The sequence below is a fragment of the Grammomys surdaster genome, unplaced genomic scaffold (assembly GCF_004785775.1).
Source record: "Grammomys surdaster isolate TR1022 unplaced genomic scaffold, NIH_TR_1.0 66, whole genome shotgun sequence".
NCBI classification, from domain to species: Eukaryota; Metazoa; Chordata; class Mammalia; order Rodentia; family Muridae; genus Grammomys; species Grammomys surdaster.
This window is the reverse complement of record NW_021604568.1, coordinates 7,069,027-7,084,876: the sequence shown is the minus strand read 5'-3', so window position 1 is coordinate 7,084,876 and position 15,850 is coordinate 7,069,027. Positions and strand designations below refer to the sequence as shown.

The 15,850-nt window shown below is 50.8% G+C and overlaps 1 protein-coding gene across 3 annotated transcripts in view; it reads left to right on the top strand.

Moving 5' to 3' along the window:
• Sh3pxd2a (SH3 and PX domains 2A) overlaps positions 1-15,850 on the top strand; it is a 200,814-nt gene that overhangs the window by 94,689 nt on the left and 90,275 nt on the right. For all 3 annotated transcript variants that reach the window (XM_028772972.1, XM_028772977.1, XM_028772963.1), the window contains exon 5: positions 8,246-8,337. In XM_028772972.1, coding sequence (XP_028628805.1) covers positions 8,246-8,337 — 92 coding nt within the window. The remainder of the gene's footprint in view (positions 1-8,245; positions 8,338-15,850) is intronic.

Sequence of the window (15,850 nt, the reverse complement as noted above, 5' to 3'; positions counted from 1 at the left end):
TTGTTGTCCGCTGACCTCTGACCCCACACGTATGCCATGTGCATGTACAGCACACAGGAGGGAAGGAAGAAGAGACAGAAACGTTAAAAGTCTTTTAAATTGTATTTTTATTCTGTATGTATGAGTCTCCTGTCTGTGCACTGTGTGTATGCAGTGCCCGTGGAGGCCAGAGAGGGTGTTGGGTCCTTTGGGACAGATGGTTGTGAGCTGCCATGTGGGTGCTGAGAATTGAACCTGGGCCATCTTTCCAGCCAAAGGGGAAGTGGGGGATGGCTCAGTGGGTAGTGGCATTTGCTGTGCAAGTGTGAGAGGACTGTCCCTAGTGTTCATGTACAAAGCCAGATGTGGCCTCATGCACCTGTGAACAACCCCCTCCACACACACACACACACACACACACACACACACACACACACACACTGAGGTCAACAGACACAGGAAGATCCAGCCAGCCAGCCTAGCCGGGGGTGGGGGAAAAAGATGAGTTCCATATTCTGTGAGAAACTCTGAGTCAAGGTAGTACGGCAAGGAATGTTAGAATAAGTCACACACACTTGACATCCTTTCCTCTCTCTCTCTCTCTCTCTCTCTCTCTCTCTCTCTCAGCCTGGGTCTGGCAACACCTATAGTCCCAACACTCAGGAGACTGAGGCAGGAAGATGAAAGAGGCCATCCTAGGTTGACTCAAAGACTCCTAGGGAGGGAAGAATAACACATGTTGTCTAAAGCATGTTTGAGAAGAGCTGGGGTCTGGTCCCACAACCTCACTAGCCATGTGACCCCCTAACAAATGGGAATGAAAACCACAGTCCCACAGCGGATGCCCGAGAAGGTACATCACTGTTAAGTGACTTCAGAAAATGCAGTCCCTATACTGAGCTCTTCCTGGTAAGGTCCCTTTCTGTAGTGGTTTGAGTGAGAATAGCCCCACACCCCGTATACACACATATTTGTTCCCAGTTGGTGGAACTGTTTGGGAAGGATTAGGAGGTGTGACCTTGTTGGAGGAGGTGTGATATTGGGGATGGGCTTTGAGGTTGCACACCATTTTCAGTTAGTCCTCTCCCTCCTCCTCCCTCCCCTCCCTCCCCTTCCCCCTCTCCCTCCCTCCTCTCCCTCTCCGTCTCTCAGTTGTTTTCTCAAGACGAGGGCTCTCAGGCACTGCTCCAGCACCACGCCTGCCTGCCACCATGCTCCCAGCCATGATGGCCTTGGACTACCCTTTGGAACCATGAACCCCAAATTAAATGTTTTCTTTTATAAGTTGCCTTGGTTATAATGTCATGCCACAGCAGTTTAACAGTAAGCAAGCCATTTTCTGTTCTAACGTTTTATAACTCTAATATTTTATAATGAGTCATGCTTGGCAACACAGATGTTTAAGTCAGGCCTGGCATAGTGGCACAGCCCTGTGACCCAAGCACTTAGGAGGTGCAGGCAGGAGGATCAGGAGTTTAAGGTCACCCTCAACTTCATACTGAGCTATAGAAACTGAGACTGTTTTTTTTTTTTTTTTTACTATTTATATAGTAAACAACCAATCCTACAGATTTTAAAATGAGAACAGAGTCCTTAACTGTCATTCCTTAGCTTCCAGGAAGCTACGTGTTCCCTTCTACTCTCCATGAAACCCAGGTTTGAATTTCGTCCAGATTGGCCTGGGTCACGTGTTCTGTCTTACTGTAAACAATGAATGAATGGCCCTGAGCTATATCTCTCTTCTTCAGATCAATATCTTTTTTTTCCTCTCTCTCTCTCTTTAAAGGACATTCACCATTTCTAGACTGATGGCGGTGGCCAAGCCTTTTATTGCTTTAAGAAGTTAAATAAATGAACAAAGCTAATGGAGGTGGGGTGAAGGCAGAGGAGGCCTCCAGCTGTAATTTACAGCCCAGATCAGCTTGCCTGCCGAGCTGTGGAGCCTGGGCTCTGGAGCCCGAGGCGTCTGTAGCTGACTGTGGGTCAGCAGAGGAGGAAGCCCACAGCAGCTTACCTCCTGGGAATCAGACTTTGAACAGGGGAGCTATCATAATGGGGTCTGTAAGAGGAGGGCCTCCTGACCTGATTAGCATGGGTGAGGGCAGCCCAGAGTGGGGCGGGCTGCTGGCAAGATCAGGAAGGAGTCCACCATCTGAATGTCATTTCTCAAGCAGGTCTGTATGCATGTGTCAGAACAAGGCCATACCGGCTGGCCTTTAATCCTGCTAAATTAGAAAAGTAAGGTCTGCCTGGCATGGTGACACAGCCTTTAATCCTAGCAAGCACTCAGGAGGCAGAGGCACGTGGATCTCTGAATTCAAGCCTAACCTGGTCTACCTAGTGAGTTATAGGTTGGCCAGAGCTATACAGAGAAACCCTGTCTCAAAAAAGTAAAGCAAAGCAAAACAAACAAAAATCCACAAACAAAACAACAAGAGAGAGAGGGGGGGGGGGAGGAATCAAGCTGAGTTCTGTACTGCAGTTATCTGAGAAGCCCCCCTACCCTGCCAAAGTCAATGAGATATACTCACAGGGGTTGGTGCTCACTGCAACCCAGGGGTGCTTTCCACAGCTCTGCTGTCAAATGATACGATCTATGACCCCCTCAGTTCCCTCTCACTACCACCAACCTCATGGCCAGTGACATGTGCATTTTGTCACACAGCTTTGTCTGCTCCTGTCCTTTGCTTGCTGTGACTCAGGGTCTCATGATGTAGCCATGTCAGTCCCAAAGTCACAAGCAACCTCCTGTCTCAGTGTTGTCTGGCATTCTCCTTTGGGAGATGTGAACAAAGTCTACTCACCCAGACAGGGAACTGATGACAGAAAGGTATGATATCACCAAAGTCCAAGTGGGTGAACCAATTAGTTTTAGTGGGGCTACTCATAAGAATATTGGTGAGGGATTACTTACAAAGCAGAACTGACTTAAATTAGTCACATTGTCAAAGCCCATCCCAGTATGGGTGACAGTTCACAAAAGCTGAAAGCAGATAGGAAGCTGCAGGAAGCTAGATGAAGAATGTCCTTTCAAGATAACTCAGCTGATCTGAGCCTCTTTCAGGCAGCTCTGTGGTCTGAATCTCTGAGCAGGCCTTACAGCTTACATATGCTTGGGGGAGGGTGGGGCCTAGTGAATCTGATCACTTTCAGGGACTTCCTGAAGCCTTTACTTCCTGTGCTTAAAGCTCTGCCCAGGATGGAATGATTCACTTCCACTTAGAACAACCCATTACTTCACCTCCTTTCTAACATCTGGGTCTTAACTAGCTTCCCTCTGAGATGGAAATTTTTAATTTAAGAAGCTTCTGCTATGCTGGGCAGTGGTGGCGCACGCCTTTAATCCCAGCACTTGGGAGACAGAGACAGGTGGATTTCTGAGTTTGAGGCCAGCCTGGTCTACAGAGTGAGTTCCAGGACAGCCAGGGCTACACAGAGAAACCCTGTCTCGAAAAAGAAAAACAAAAACAAAAAAACAACAACAAAAAAAAAAAGAAGAAGCTTCTGCTACATTAAACTGCTGGGATGACAGGTCTGACCTACCATTCTGATCCCTCTAGCATTTCCCAGAGCTGAAGGGATCGACTGATCTCCCTCCCCCCACCACCTCTCTCTCTCTCTCCTTCATCTCCCCTCCCTGGACCCTTCCCCTAACCCTTTCTCTTTCCTTCCCTCCCTCCCCCTGCCTTCCTCTCTCTCCCCTCCCCCTCCCTCTTTTCCACCTTCCTTCCCTCCCCCCCTTGCTCAGTATGCCTCATCTGCACTGGCACTGGGTGCTAAGAAAACAGTCTAGGAGTGAGACAAAGAGCCAGAGCCTCTGGGACAGATTAGGACAGAAAAAGTGTGCAGTGGAAGGCCAGTCAAACCAGAGCAGCAACAGTCCCAGCCTAGGTACTCCAATCAATCACTGAAAGGCAAGGCTGGAAAAGCAGGAGTCACTCAGCAGATACCCTACAGGGACTGGTGTCTGAGATGCCCAAAGGCTGGTCCGTCCCCATTCCCCCCCCCACTCTGTGCGCCCCAACTCATTCCCTCCTGCCTGGACAGAAAGGTGGGAGGGCAGTCTCATTCACGCTTGGCCAGTGCCTGAGGTCACCCTATAGTGTCACCTGAGCTATATATACCCTATCCAAGGACTTTGAGGGCCATAGGTCTGACATATCTCACTGATGACTGTGTACTGGTCCTAGGGTTGAAGGACCTTCAAGACCTCTCAGATGCCAGTGCAGAATGCTGGATGCAGAAAGCCTGGATCAGAATATAGGTTCTGGACACAGAACAATGCTACTGACTGGCTAGTAGGAGGCTGTCTTCGGGTTTTACTGCTGTGAACAGACACCATGACCAAGGCAACTCTTATAAGGACAACATTTAATTGGGGCTGGCTTACAGGTTCAGACGTTCAGTCCATTATCATCAAGGCAGGAGCATAATAGCATCCTGGCAGGTATGGTGCAGGAGGAGCTGAGAGTTCTACATCTTCATCTGAAGGCAGCTAATGGAAGACTGACTTCCAGGCAGCTAGGATGAGAGTATTAAAGCCTATGCCCACAGTGACACACCTATTCCAACAAGGCCAGACCTCCAAATAGTGCCACTCCGTAGGCCAGGCATTTACAGACTTTCACAGAGGCTTTAGCTGCTTGTGTCCTGTTCTCCTCAGACTCACGTCCCTGGGCTTTAGTTTCTTCTATGAAATCAGAACCATGGTCACAACCTCTCTTTCTGACTCGATAGAGCACCTGAGCCAGACTCCTAGAGTGTCCCTATTGCTGGTAAACTGGCCTCGGCAACATTCCTGCAGACCTCTAAGGTCTCAGGAACTCCGCCGTGCTAAGGGGCATGGCAATGGTCCAGGCCAGGAAAGCAGAGCCATCAAGCCATCAAGCAACGTCTCATGCATGCCCATGGAAGCCATTTAATCCCGGAAGAACTGATAACCAGATAGATGGCAGGGCTGCTGTGCTGGGAGCTGGGTCAGCCGACACATTCTGGAGTTCTGGCTAGTGTGTCATTGCTTTGCCATAAGGAATGACAATGATGTAGCAGCCAAGATGTACCTAGAGTTCGCTCAGTACAACCCCAGCCACTGTGCTGGACTCCCCAGATCTGTCACTTAACGGGTGACAGTTACGCTATCAAATCCAGTGTGTTGAGCCCAGAGAGGGTAGGGAAGGCATTCATCCTCCTATGGCCTGTGAAGAGCAGAGGTGAGACTCGCACCTCGGGCTGCTCAGCTCCACCTCCCACGGGACACGCGTCATGAATGTCCCATCAGCAGAACCCAAGACCTGAGCTGAGTTCTTCCCTACCGTGCTCAGCGTGGTCCAGCTTCTTGGGTTCCTGCTCTCGAATGCCAGCACTGGTAATGGCTTGGGGACAGGCCACTCAGCACCAGCCACTTTTGCCAAGTAGTTTTGGCCAGACCTGAGTTGCTCCAGGCTGGGAACCTCTGTTGTTGGCCAGCAGTCGGGATTCACTGTTAAGTCAAGATGGCACTGTCAATCCATCCAAAGACTTCTTTGTCTGCCGTCCACTTGTCCGCTGCCCCGAGCACTGCTCTCTCTCTTTTGACATGAAGAGCCCTCTGTTCACAGGGGTGCAGGCGTCTGGAAGGGTCCATGGCCCTCTTGGCCAGCTGAAACTTGCCTTCCACTGCCTTGCCTTTCTGAGGTCATCCTGACAGCTGAGGCACACAGCCTCGACCTGGTGATGGCTTCCCTTGGTTCTGCCTACCTCCGATCCTTAAAACCCATCCTGGGACCCTCTACCTGCTACCCCAAGGAGCCCTTTGACCCATGCCTGGCTACTCCCTCCTCCCTTTTCCTCCCCTGCCTTCCTCTCTGTCTCTCTTAGTCTTTTTTTTTCCTTCTACCCTTCCTTGGGGAGAACACAGAATGTGCCTTGGATGTAAGGTGAGAGCCTGGTGACCCTTAGAGCCAGATTCACCCACTGCGCACATTTTGAGCACTTAGATTCTGCTACCCCAGTGAGAACTCTTTCCTCACAACACCTTCCATGTCCCCACTGTAAACAGAGGCAATGTGTCACTCGGTGTGCTCTCCAGAGGATATGTCACGCCTGCCTTCCAGCGCCACACGTAGACATGCCGCTGAGAAGCCTTCTCGTTGTCAGGTTGGAGGGATTGGCACCTGGGACAAGACCCAGCACAGCTCATGAACATTCCTTTCCTTCTGTGCTGCTTTCTGGTTGTTGGGGTGGTGGAATGGAGACCTTTGCGAAGCCCCAGCCTCTAGGAAAAAATGGAGTTAAAGGGAGAATTGCAAAATGCTCTCATATGCTGGGGTCTGGTCTTGTCCAATCTTGTCCTGTTTTGCCTGGACATAGATCTGGCATGGAAAAGTGCCTTCTTGGTTGGCTGTTGGGCACTAGAGTTGGGTTGTCTGGCCAGCTCAGAAAATTAAACCATCTTCCTCTTGGCTCCAGACCGTAACTTGGTTGTGGCCGCCCGAGGGTCTCCTTCCGTCTCACTGCTTGGGCAGTGGCCCTGGAATCAGGCTCTATTGTTTACTCCTTGTTACTTCATCTGTTCACTCATTCAAATATGAACTGAGTCTCCGCTCTGAGTACTATCACCAGAACAGACTAAAGGCCCTGTCTACACAAGGCTCATATTCAAACAGTCTTCCAGCCCCCATGGGTGGCCCAGGGCAGTGCTCCCCATGAATCTTTCTTTCCTCATCTGTAATGTGGAGGTGGACTCTCCTGAGGATTCTCAGGGTTCACTCGGAAAGGATCACTGGGCTGCAGGGACTGGATGGAGCCTCTAAAGTTGGTCCTGGCATGGAGCTCAGGGGCACGCCAGCGTGTGACAGAGTATCTCGTGTTGTCCAGGGGCCACCTTGTCAGTTGCTCTCTTGCTCTGTGCATCCATGGTCTCCTCCAAACCCTGGGCTCTTCTCTTTCCTCCTGGCTCCAGCCCTTGGTTCCTTTGGCCCTGTCCCACTGCACTGCTTTGACTGTGTCCTGTCCGATCCAAGAGTGTCTCCTTATTCCAGTATTTCTCCCACACTGAGGGAGGGGCCTGGCCTTCCTCCCCACCTTTTAGACAGCAGGCCTCTTGGCCTGACTTAATTGTCACAGGATTCCCTCTCTCCTCATCCCTCAAACACAGCCTTCCACTATTTTGCAGTCTACCATGAACCACACTCCAACAACCCCTGTGTCACCCCTCCCAGTTCCCCTGCTCCCTGTACCCCAACCATTCTGCCTTCATGCAGCCTCCAGGTCACCACACGTGGGCGAGACCCCTTCCTCGGTTTATCCTCTGCATCCCCCCTGCGTCTCATTTCCATTGTTTTAGATCCTGCTTACCTCTGTCATAGCACACTGTCATCCTCCGAGGACCTTCTCAGATTGTCACTAGCCCTGCTGTCGGTGTCTAGGAACCACAGCTCTGTGACATAGGTGTAGTTAGGGAAGGTTTCTAAGGTGAGCGCTCTCCTGATGAGTTAAGGCTCTTTGTCTGCTCTGTGGGCTGGTGAGGGTGAACCTCACCTTGTTAGGTTAAGGGCCTCAGATTTATTTTTGGGTAGGAGGAGAGTCCTTCAGAGCTCCCAAGGAATGACTGGCTCCCAGTGATGCACTTCCTCTAACAAGACCATGTTTCCCAAGCCTCCTCAAACACTGACTGGGGACATGTATTCAAATGCAGACCCCATGGGGATGTTCTTATTCAAACCACCACACATAGTTGCAGAAATTATCAGCTGGAAGATTGACTGATTATCAGTCATCCGACAGATTAGTTGACTGATTAGGTTTGTTGTTGTTCAATCTTTGTGTGTGTGTGTGTGTGTGTGTGTGTGTGTGTGTGTGAATGGGGGCTCATGCCTGTCACAGCATCAGGAGGATTTCAGGCGTCGATCCTTGTCTTGGACCTTGTTTGAAGCAGGGTCTCTTCATCCCGTGTTGTATACACCAGGCTGGCTGGTCCGTAAGCTTCTGGGGCTCTCTCGCCTCTGCCTGCCACTGGACATAGGCATGCCGGGATTGCAGAAATGCACTACCACAGCCAGCTCCCTGAGGATCCGGAATTTTTATTATGGACGAGTGGGCTGATACATGGATTATTTTATTCTTATTTCAGTTCCCTGTTGTCTGTCTGGTTAACTATGTTTCCTTTGGCATAGTGCTTGAAGGCCGCCACTCCCTACCCCTGCACCCCTGTACCCCTGCATCCCTGCACCCCACCGATGCTATCTTGGTCCTTATACCCAGTGACCTCCCTCCTTGTCTTCCACAGGCGCTTGTCCGGCTGCCTCCCCACATTTCACAGTGTGATGAAGTCTTCCGGTTCTTTGAGGCACGGCCTGAGGATGTCAACCCCCCAAAAGAGTGAGTAGTGGTGTGACTGGGAGTCATGGGCCAAATCGGAGGTCTGTGGGGAGGGAGAGCTAGCAATGCTACCCAGGTAAGGGTGCACCCGAGAGACAGAGATTGTCTTCCCAGACAATCTGCAGAGGATCGCTATAGTAATCTTTCTATAAAGGTCAAAGGTCCACCTATCATCGGCAGGCATATAAGCTATAATTTATGTAACTTTTAAAGTCAGGGGACAGTCAGTCAGTGTCCCTTATGTTTCCCTGCAGTGAGCATTTTTGTATACACTGACCACACGCAATACACACACACACACACACACACACTATATATGTATATGTATACACATACACACACTGTATATATATACATGTATACATGTATACATACACACACACACACTATATATGTATATGTATACACACACACACACACACACACACACACACACACATATATATATATATATATATGAATATGATTAAGTTATTTTAAAAGAAGTCAAGGCAGCCATGGTGGCTCATGCCTTTAATCCCAGCACTCAGGAGGCATGGGCAGGCAGATCTCTGTGAGTTCAAGGTTAGTCAGGCCTAAAGAGTAAGACCCTATCTCAAAAGTGGGTAGAAGGGGTTGATCCTAGGTAACATAGATTCTCACTTCATATGATGGGCAGAGAACCAGGCTATGATAGCATCCCCCAGGTTTCAGATAAGCCATTTAAACTTTCCACCTCTCCAGGCTGCCTCCTTTCTGGGAACTGGGTGGTATTGGTTATTTGGTCTTCTCCATCCTCCCAGCCCTGCTCCTCTGTTCCTTCCTCACTCTCTAGGGTAAACCATGACTCTGGTCCCAGCCTCATATTGCTCATTCCCGACTATGATGGTCTTTCCTTCTCCTCCCATGATGGTAGGGAGAACACCACTCGTTCTGGGTGGTGGAATGATCAGTGCTTACAGGGAAAGGGCAGTGGTTGGAAGCAACGAACCTGCCTTTATTTCAGCCCCTGCTCCTTGTCAGTCAGCTAAGTGAACGGGCCGCACTTCACATGTGGTCCTGTGAGCTGATGCTGTACAACAGACTGCCTCGTGCCCACCTCCAGAAGTGCCCTCCCTAGAATGGTAGCACCCACACAACAGCCCAGGTAATGAGGGAGGACTGTTCTGGGTCACACTCTGAAGTCAGTCGCTGCCACTCAAGAAGGCTCTTAGATCATTTGTGTAACTTCTAGAATTCTGTGTTCCTGTCCCTACCGCAAGCTGAAGCTAGACATGTGGGGGTGGGCAAGAGGGCCCCCTGAGGCAACCCAGACAGTGCCACTGGCACATAGTGAACACTCACACTATTGTCTGCCGAAGCCTGGGGACAGAACAGGCCATGACTCAAGGCAGAGCAGAGCCCAGCAGGAACAGGGTGAAAAGCATTTGGCCTTTTAGGTCACCATGGAGACAGAAGCTGGCTGCCTCTGTCCTGTCTTGAGGTAGCCCTGGGTAACCTGTGGCTCAAGAAGTGCAGCAAGCTGTAAGAAGAGAGTCTCTGCCTATGGGCCCCGCCTCCCTCCCCAAGGAGAAACTTGTGTCCCTCCTAGTCTGTTCACTGTGAAAGAGGCCAGGCCTCTCTGTGACCCTGGGCTGACTGCCTGATGATATATTAGCCAAGTACCTGCCCCTCCCTCTGAGGGCTGAGGGCTGCTTACCTTTCTCGGCCACCGTTCGTGCCCCCTCTCCTTGTCCTGAAACATAAATACAGATCAAGTAGCAGAATATTTTGACTTGTGGCAATTCTGAGGAGAGTTATCAAATTATCAAAGCCAGTGCATTGCTTTGGAATTTGGCAGACAACCTGGCCTCCCTCAAGCATGCCGCTGCTGCAAGAGCTCTCTGGTTTCATGGGGCCGGGGGCGTCATGGCCATATTATACAGAAGACAAGGTCTGGTCAGGGGAGGTGGGCAGTCGCTCTAGGCTTTGATCCCCTCACGGGCCACTGTGGTGTCCAGCTGTTGCTCTTTAAGGCCAGAAGCCTGGCATAGAAAGGAACTCTTTGAGACTCCTTTGATGGTCTTGGCACAGAGCAGGCATGGTGCTATGTCCTCCTGCGGACATCCCAGGACGTGATTCCCCCTGTGACCGTGAACACACTGACTGGCCCATGCACGTTAGTAGAGAACAGGATGTTCTTTTAAAGCCCCTGACTTACATCTCAGCCCCAGGCAGTTTTGTAGATCAGTTCCTTGGTATCTGCTCTCCCTCAGCAAATCCAGCAGGCACTTCCTTCAGCATATCTCCCCACTTGCTCTGAGTCTAGGCCTCCCTTTGCCTACCCCAGCCCCCCTTATCACCACAATGGATCCTTGGCCTCCTCCCTGTGATTAGATCATGACACTCCCAGGTCAATCTTCCTGTCATTTAGAGTCCAAGTTATCACCTCTCTCTGATAACACGCGATTTTCCTCCTCTCTCCATTCTGGAAAGTCAAACCTGCTGGCCATGCACACTTGGGGCCTGTCTTAGGGTTTTACCGCTGTGAACAGACACCATGACCAAGGCAAGTCTTATAAAGGACATTTAATTGGGCCTGGCTTACAGGTTCAGAGGTTCAGTCCAGTATCATCAAGGCAGGAACATGGCAACATCCAGGCAGGCATGGTGCAGGAGGAGCTGAGAGTTCTACATCTTCATCTGAAGGCTGCTAGTGGAAGACTGACTCCCAGGCAGCTAGGATCAGGGTGTTAAGTCCATGCCCACAGAAACACACTTACTCCAATAAGGCCATACCTCCAAATAGTGCAACTCCCCAGGTCAAGCATATTAAACCCCTCAGGGCCTTTGTACTGCAGCTTCTGGGCATGGACATGCAGCCTCCAAAAGAATCCCTCATACCTCCTCCTCCATCAGGACAGCCTGCCTGCCTGTTGCCTGTCTTCCCTCTTTCCTTCTCTGAACGCCCCAGCACCCCCAATGCTTGTTTCTTTATAGAACTTACCAAGAGGTCAGTTGTGTCCTGTGTACCGCCTCTTGTTAGCAGAGCGTGAGTGACCCCAGACTCATACAGCTGTATCGAAAACTATATCAACATAAGTAATGTTAAGAGATGGGGCCTTAGGCCAGCAACATGATCCAGTAGGCAAACATGAGATACTTCCTGCTTCATAGACAGCCATCTTCATTCCATTGAAAGCTCGCTGGGTGTTCTTCCTCTGTCTCTCTGTCTTTCTCATTATTCTACTTATTTTTTTTTTGTTTTATGTGCACTGGTAATTTTACCTATATGTATGTCCTTTTAAGGGTGTCAGATCCCTGGAAACTGGAGTTATAGACGGTTGTATGCTGGGGAACTGAACCCAGGTCCTCTGGAAGAACAGCCAGTGCTCTTAGCCTCTGAGCTGTCTATCCAGCCCTCCTTCTGGGATCTCTTAGAAGATACTGGTCCCATCCATGTAGGTTCCTCTCATGGTCTAATCACCTCCTAAGGCCTCAGCACCTACTGCTGACATAGTGAATTTAACTGACATTCCTATCTCTAGCTATGTTCTTGGAATGCTAGCATATAAAAAGGGCTGTGTGTGTGTACACACGAATGCACATGTATGTGAGTGTGTGTATGCATGCATATGCGTGTATGTTACATTTGTGTATGTATGTATGTGTTTATATCCTGATAAGAGAAGAGAGCAGAAATTGAAGAGTGTCTACCTTGCTGGCCTTGTATTGTGTACCCCAAACATTATTTTCTCATTCACGTCTCTCAGGCCACCTGAGGAAAAGTCTTTGATCCTAGTTAGCAGATGGTGAATCTAAAGCCCCAGACCACACAGCCAAGAAGCAGGGAGGCAGATCTTAAAACTGCTACTGAAATGCTACCTTAGAGGCCTGAGAGCAAACCTCCATCAGACCTCTCCTCCCTGGACCAGGCCCTTTGCCTAACAGTCACAAGCAGTTAGTTGGCAAGAAAGTCTCGTGATGGGGCTTCTTAGTCTGTCTACGTGGACTCTGGGGGAACCATGTGGGACTTGGAGTGAGGAGAGAGGGACTTCAGATCAAAAGCCATCCTTGGCACTAGGCACATAGCTCCCTGCTCGCCCAGCTAACATGAAGCCTTGGGTTTGATTCTCCTAACGCTGCTACAGGGTGAATTCAAGGACAGCCTGGGCTACATGAGGCCCTGTCTCCAGAAGAAAGAGAAAAACTGTGCATCAGCAAGGTATCTCAGTGGGTAAAGGTGCTTGCCCTCAAACCTGGTGACCCAGGTTCAGTCTGGGGACCCACATGGTGGAAAGCAAGAATTGACTCCTGCAAGTTGTCCTCTAAGCTCCACACATGCGCCGTGGTGTGTTGCCGGGACACACACACACACACACACACACACACATACACACAGATAGGTAGATAGATAGATAAATAAGATTTTTTGTTTGTTTGTTTTGTTTTCGAGACAGGGCTTCTCTGTGTAGCCCTGGCTGCCCTGGAACTCACTCTGTAGACCAGGCTGGCCTTGAACTCAGAAATCTGCCTGTCTCTGCCTTCCAAGTGCTGGGATTAAAGGCGTGCACCACCACTGCCTGGCAATAAATAAGATTTTTAAATGTTTAAATTTAAAACCTACACTTAATCAGTTCAGACAAACTGGGACTACTGTTTGTTCTGACAGCCAGGATGAAGCTGGACCAGTGTGGAGGGCATTGCCTGTGTCCCCATCCCAACACCCCAAAATATGGCCCACTGTCCAAAACAATACTGGAGGACCATTCGCCCCAACTCAGCACCCCTTGTCGTTGCCTTGGTTTCTGCAGGGACCCCTCAGGCAGTGAGCTCTGGTCTCTGTTTATTCCTCCCTGTCCAGCCTGCCCTGATGAAATTCTTGACATTTCATGGGACAGGCAGAGTCCTGCTAAACTAGTTTTTGTTCTTCAGCCTCGGGGCCACAGAGCTCTCTGTTGAGGCCCAGAACAATGTCCCAATGTTCAGAGAGACTCCCAGTGGGTGGTGGTGGGGCCTGGGCAGATCAGAACCATCTTGCCCCAGCCTGCCTCCAGGGCCAGCTTCTTTCTGACTCGGGGGCCAAAGTGTTGCTGGAAAGTCCCTCCCTGAAGCCAAGTCAGCCCCCAGCAGCCCTGGCTCCACTACCAACCCCGGCACCCTTGGCATATACCCTGGCATCCCTGTGGGGGCTCTGCTCTTGCGACATAGGAGCAGGCACACAGGGAAGCTGTCTCCGGCTGCAGTCCGGCTGAGCCAGAGCACTGGATGTGGGGACAGGGACAGGTGGTCTCGGGGGTAAGATGGCATAACTGGGAAACAGGAATAAGGCTTTCCTGGGAAGGAGGCACAGAGCAGGTAGGGCGGGGAGGGATGAGGTTGGGTTGTGGAGACTCACTGCTGGCGGGTCCAGGCTCCTCCCACTTCCTGAGGTCCAGGCTCCTCCTACTTCCTGCGTGGCAGTGACTGTTCATCCAGGACCAGCTGATAAAACTGGGAAGTCCCAGGAGGAGATGGGACGATCACCGCATTTCTCCATTTCCTAGGTGGTCTAGGACAGAGGGAACTATCAGCTTGCCTAAGACCCAGCAGGGGACAGTGTAAGGACACCTTGTCAGTGCAGCCAGGTTTCTGAGAGTTTGAGGTGACTGTTTTTGGGGTCCCCGCTTTCTGAAACTCACTGGAACCCCAGGCCTGCTTGCAAGGTAGGGAGTCAGCTTACCTGTGACATTTTAGGTGGAATTCAGGTCGCATTGTGGCTCACAGCAGGACCTTGACGGCAGTGGCAATACCATATGTAAGTCGCTCAGCCAGTTAGAGCAGTAGGCTAGTTAGAGCAACAGAATCCGTGTGGAGCATGCCCCGCCTGCTTCCCTCACTCTTCCCCACCTCTTCCTGGGACAGAAACGAAGGTGTTAGAAAGGTCTTCCTTTATGCTGAGGAATTTATTGAGCACCTACTATATGCTAGGAACTACACAGACCAACTCAAGGCTGCAACTAGGTTCGAGTCTTGTACAGAGATCCAGTCAGAACCCACAGCGCTGCTGTGACCCTCAGTGGATCGATTCTCTTCAAACCTCTGATTCTCATTTTATTACCCAGATCCAAAGGCACCTCTCCCCATCCTGTACCGATGGGAAACTGATAAGTGAGAACGGACCTGGCTCTAGCTGTCGGTTAGTGTTTGGAGGTGTCTCACAGAGGTGTCTCACAGAGCTCGTCTCTTGGTGTCTCACTCCAGGCTCGTTCCTTGGGCGGTTCAGCAGCCAGCTGATCTTTGGCTTAGGAACTGGGGTAGAAAGCCAGCCTTACCTTATGCTGACCTGCATCCTGGTTAGACCCTAAGCTAGGCAACTCTGTTCATCTATCATCCACCGCCACTGGCTAATGCACAGAGAGCCTATTCATAGAGGGTAAGAGAGCCAACTGGACCCGGCAACCGTGGGTCCGAGAGAGATTGGATGAGGAAGGGCTCAGGACTCCACGTAAGCACACTCTGCCCACCTCTGCCGCAGTCCCTTACACACGGGTGCAAAGGCGCCCACAGGAGATGTGCCAGCACAGAGTAACAGAACTATGTCCGGCTGCCATGCAGGATAGGCCAACAGGAGGCACGAGGATTCAAAAGCTCTCGTCTGACCTCCACAACTCCAGCAAAGGTCACTGAGGGCTTGGTACAGGGAGAAAGGCTGTTCTCAGGCTGACACAGGGTTTCTGGCTCCCTTAAACAAGAGCGTAGTGGAAATACTGGGGTGCCAGTAAAGGGTGACCTGGTGTCCTAGTATTTTCTCATACTGTGCTTTCTGTTCTCCCGTGATCCCCAGCTTTGGGAGGAGTTGATGGGTGGGTGTCTTTCATCCCCACATGCTTCCTGTCTCATGTCTGAGGCCCAGGCACCCGCAGGCATCTCCAGCTGGGCAGGTGTTCCTCCTCTCTCAGGACTGGTGAACCCCCTTTCTCCTCAAAGTCCAAAGGCTCATTCTTACCCTTGCTGGCTACTCTGTATGTAAGTCCCTGGTTGGTGACTTCTCAGGGACAGTCCAGCTGAACTTAAAACTGGGCCTTATCCTCTCTGTGGCAGGCCTTCTCTGACGACACCAGGAAGAAGGCTTTCCATCAGCTGACCATATACAATGTGAGTCCAAGGGGCCAATGTCTGAGACACAGCCTGGTCCCTGGCAAGGAAACTTGAAGTCCGAAGGAGGAAGGCAGTGCTCACCCTGTGGAGAGCATCAGAGCATCACTGTGCTAGCTGGAACCCAGCTCCTCCTCTCCCTACAAAGTGCCTAAGAATTGTTTAAGCCCCAGAGATTCAGGGCTACCCACAGCAGCAGGCCAGCCTGGTCAGGTGGTCAGAGGCTCCTGTAAAGAGAAGGCATTCAACTGAGACCGAGGGATGGCAAGCTACTCAAGTCAGACAGCAGGTGGGGGCACCCAGGCCAGCAAAGAAAACTCAGGAAAGAGTCTGTCTCCAAAGGAGCCTTATTTAGGAACTGTTCTGAGAGGAGGTGGGTACAAGGTTGTTACTAGCTCCATTGACACTGGCATCAGAT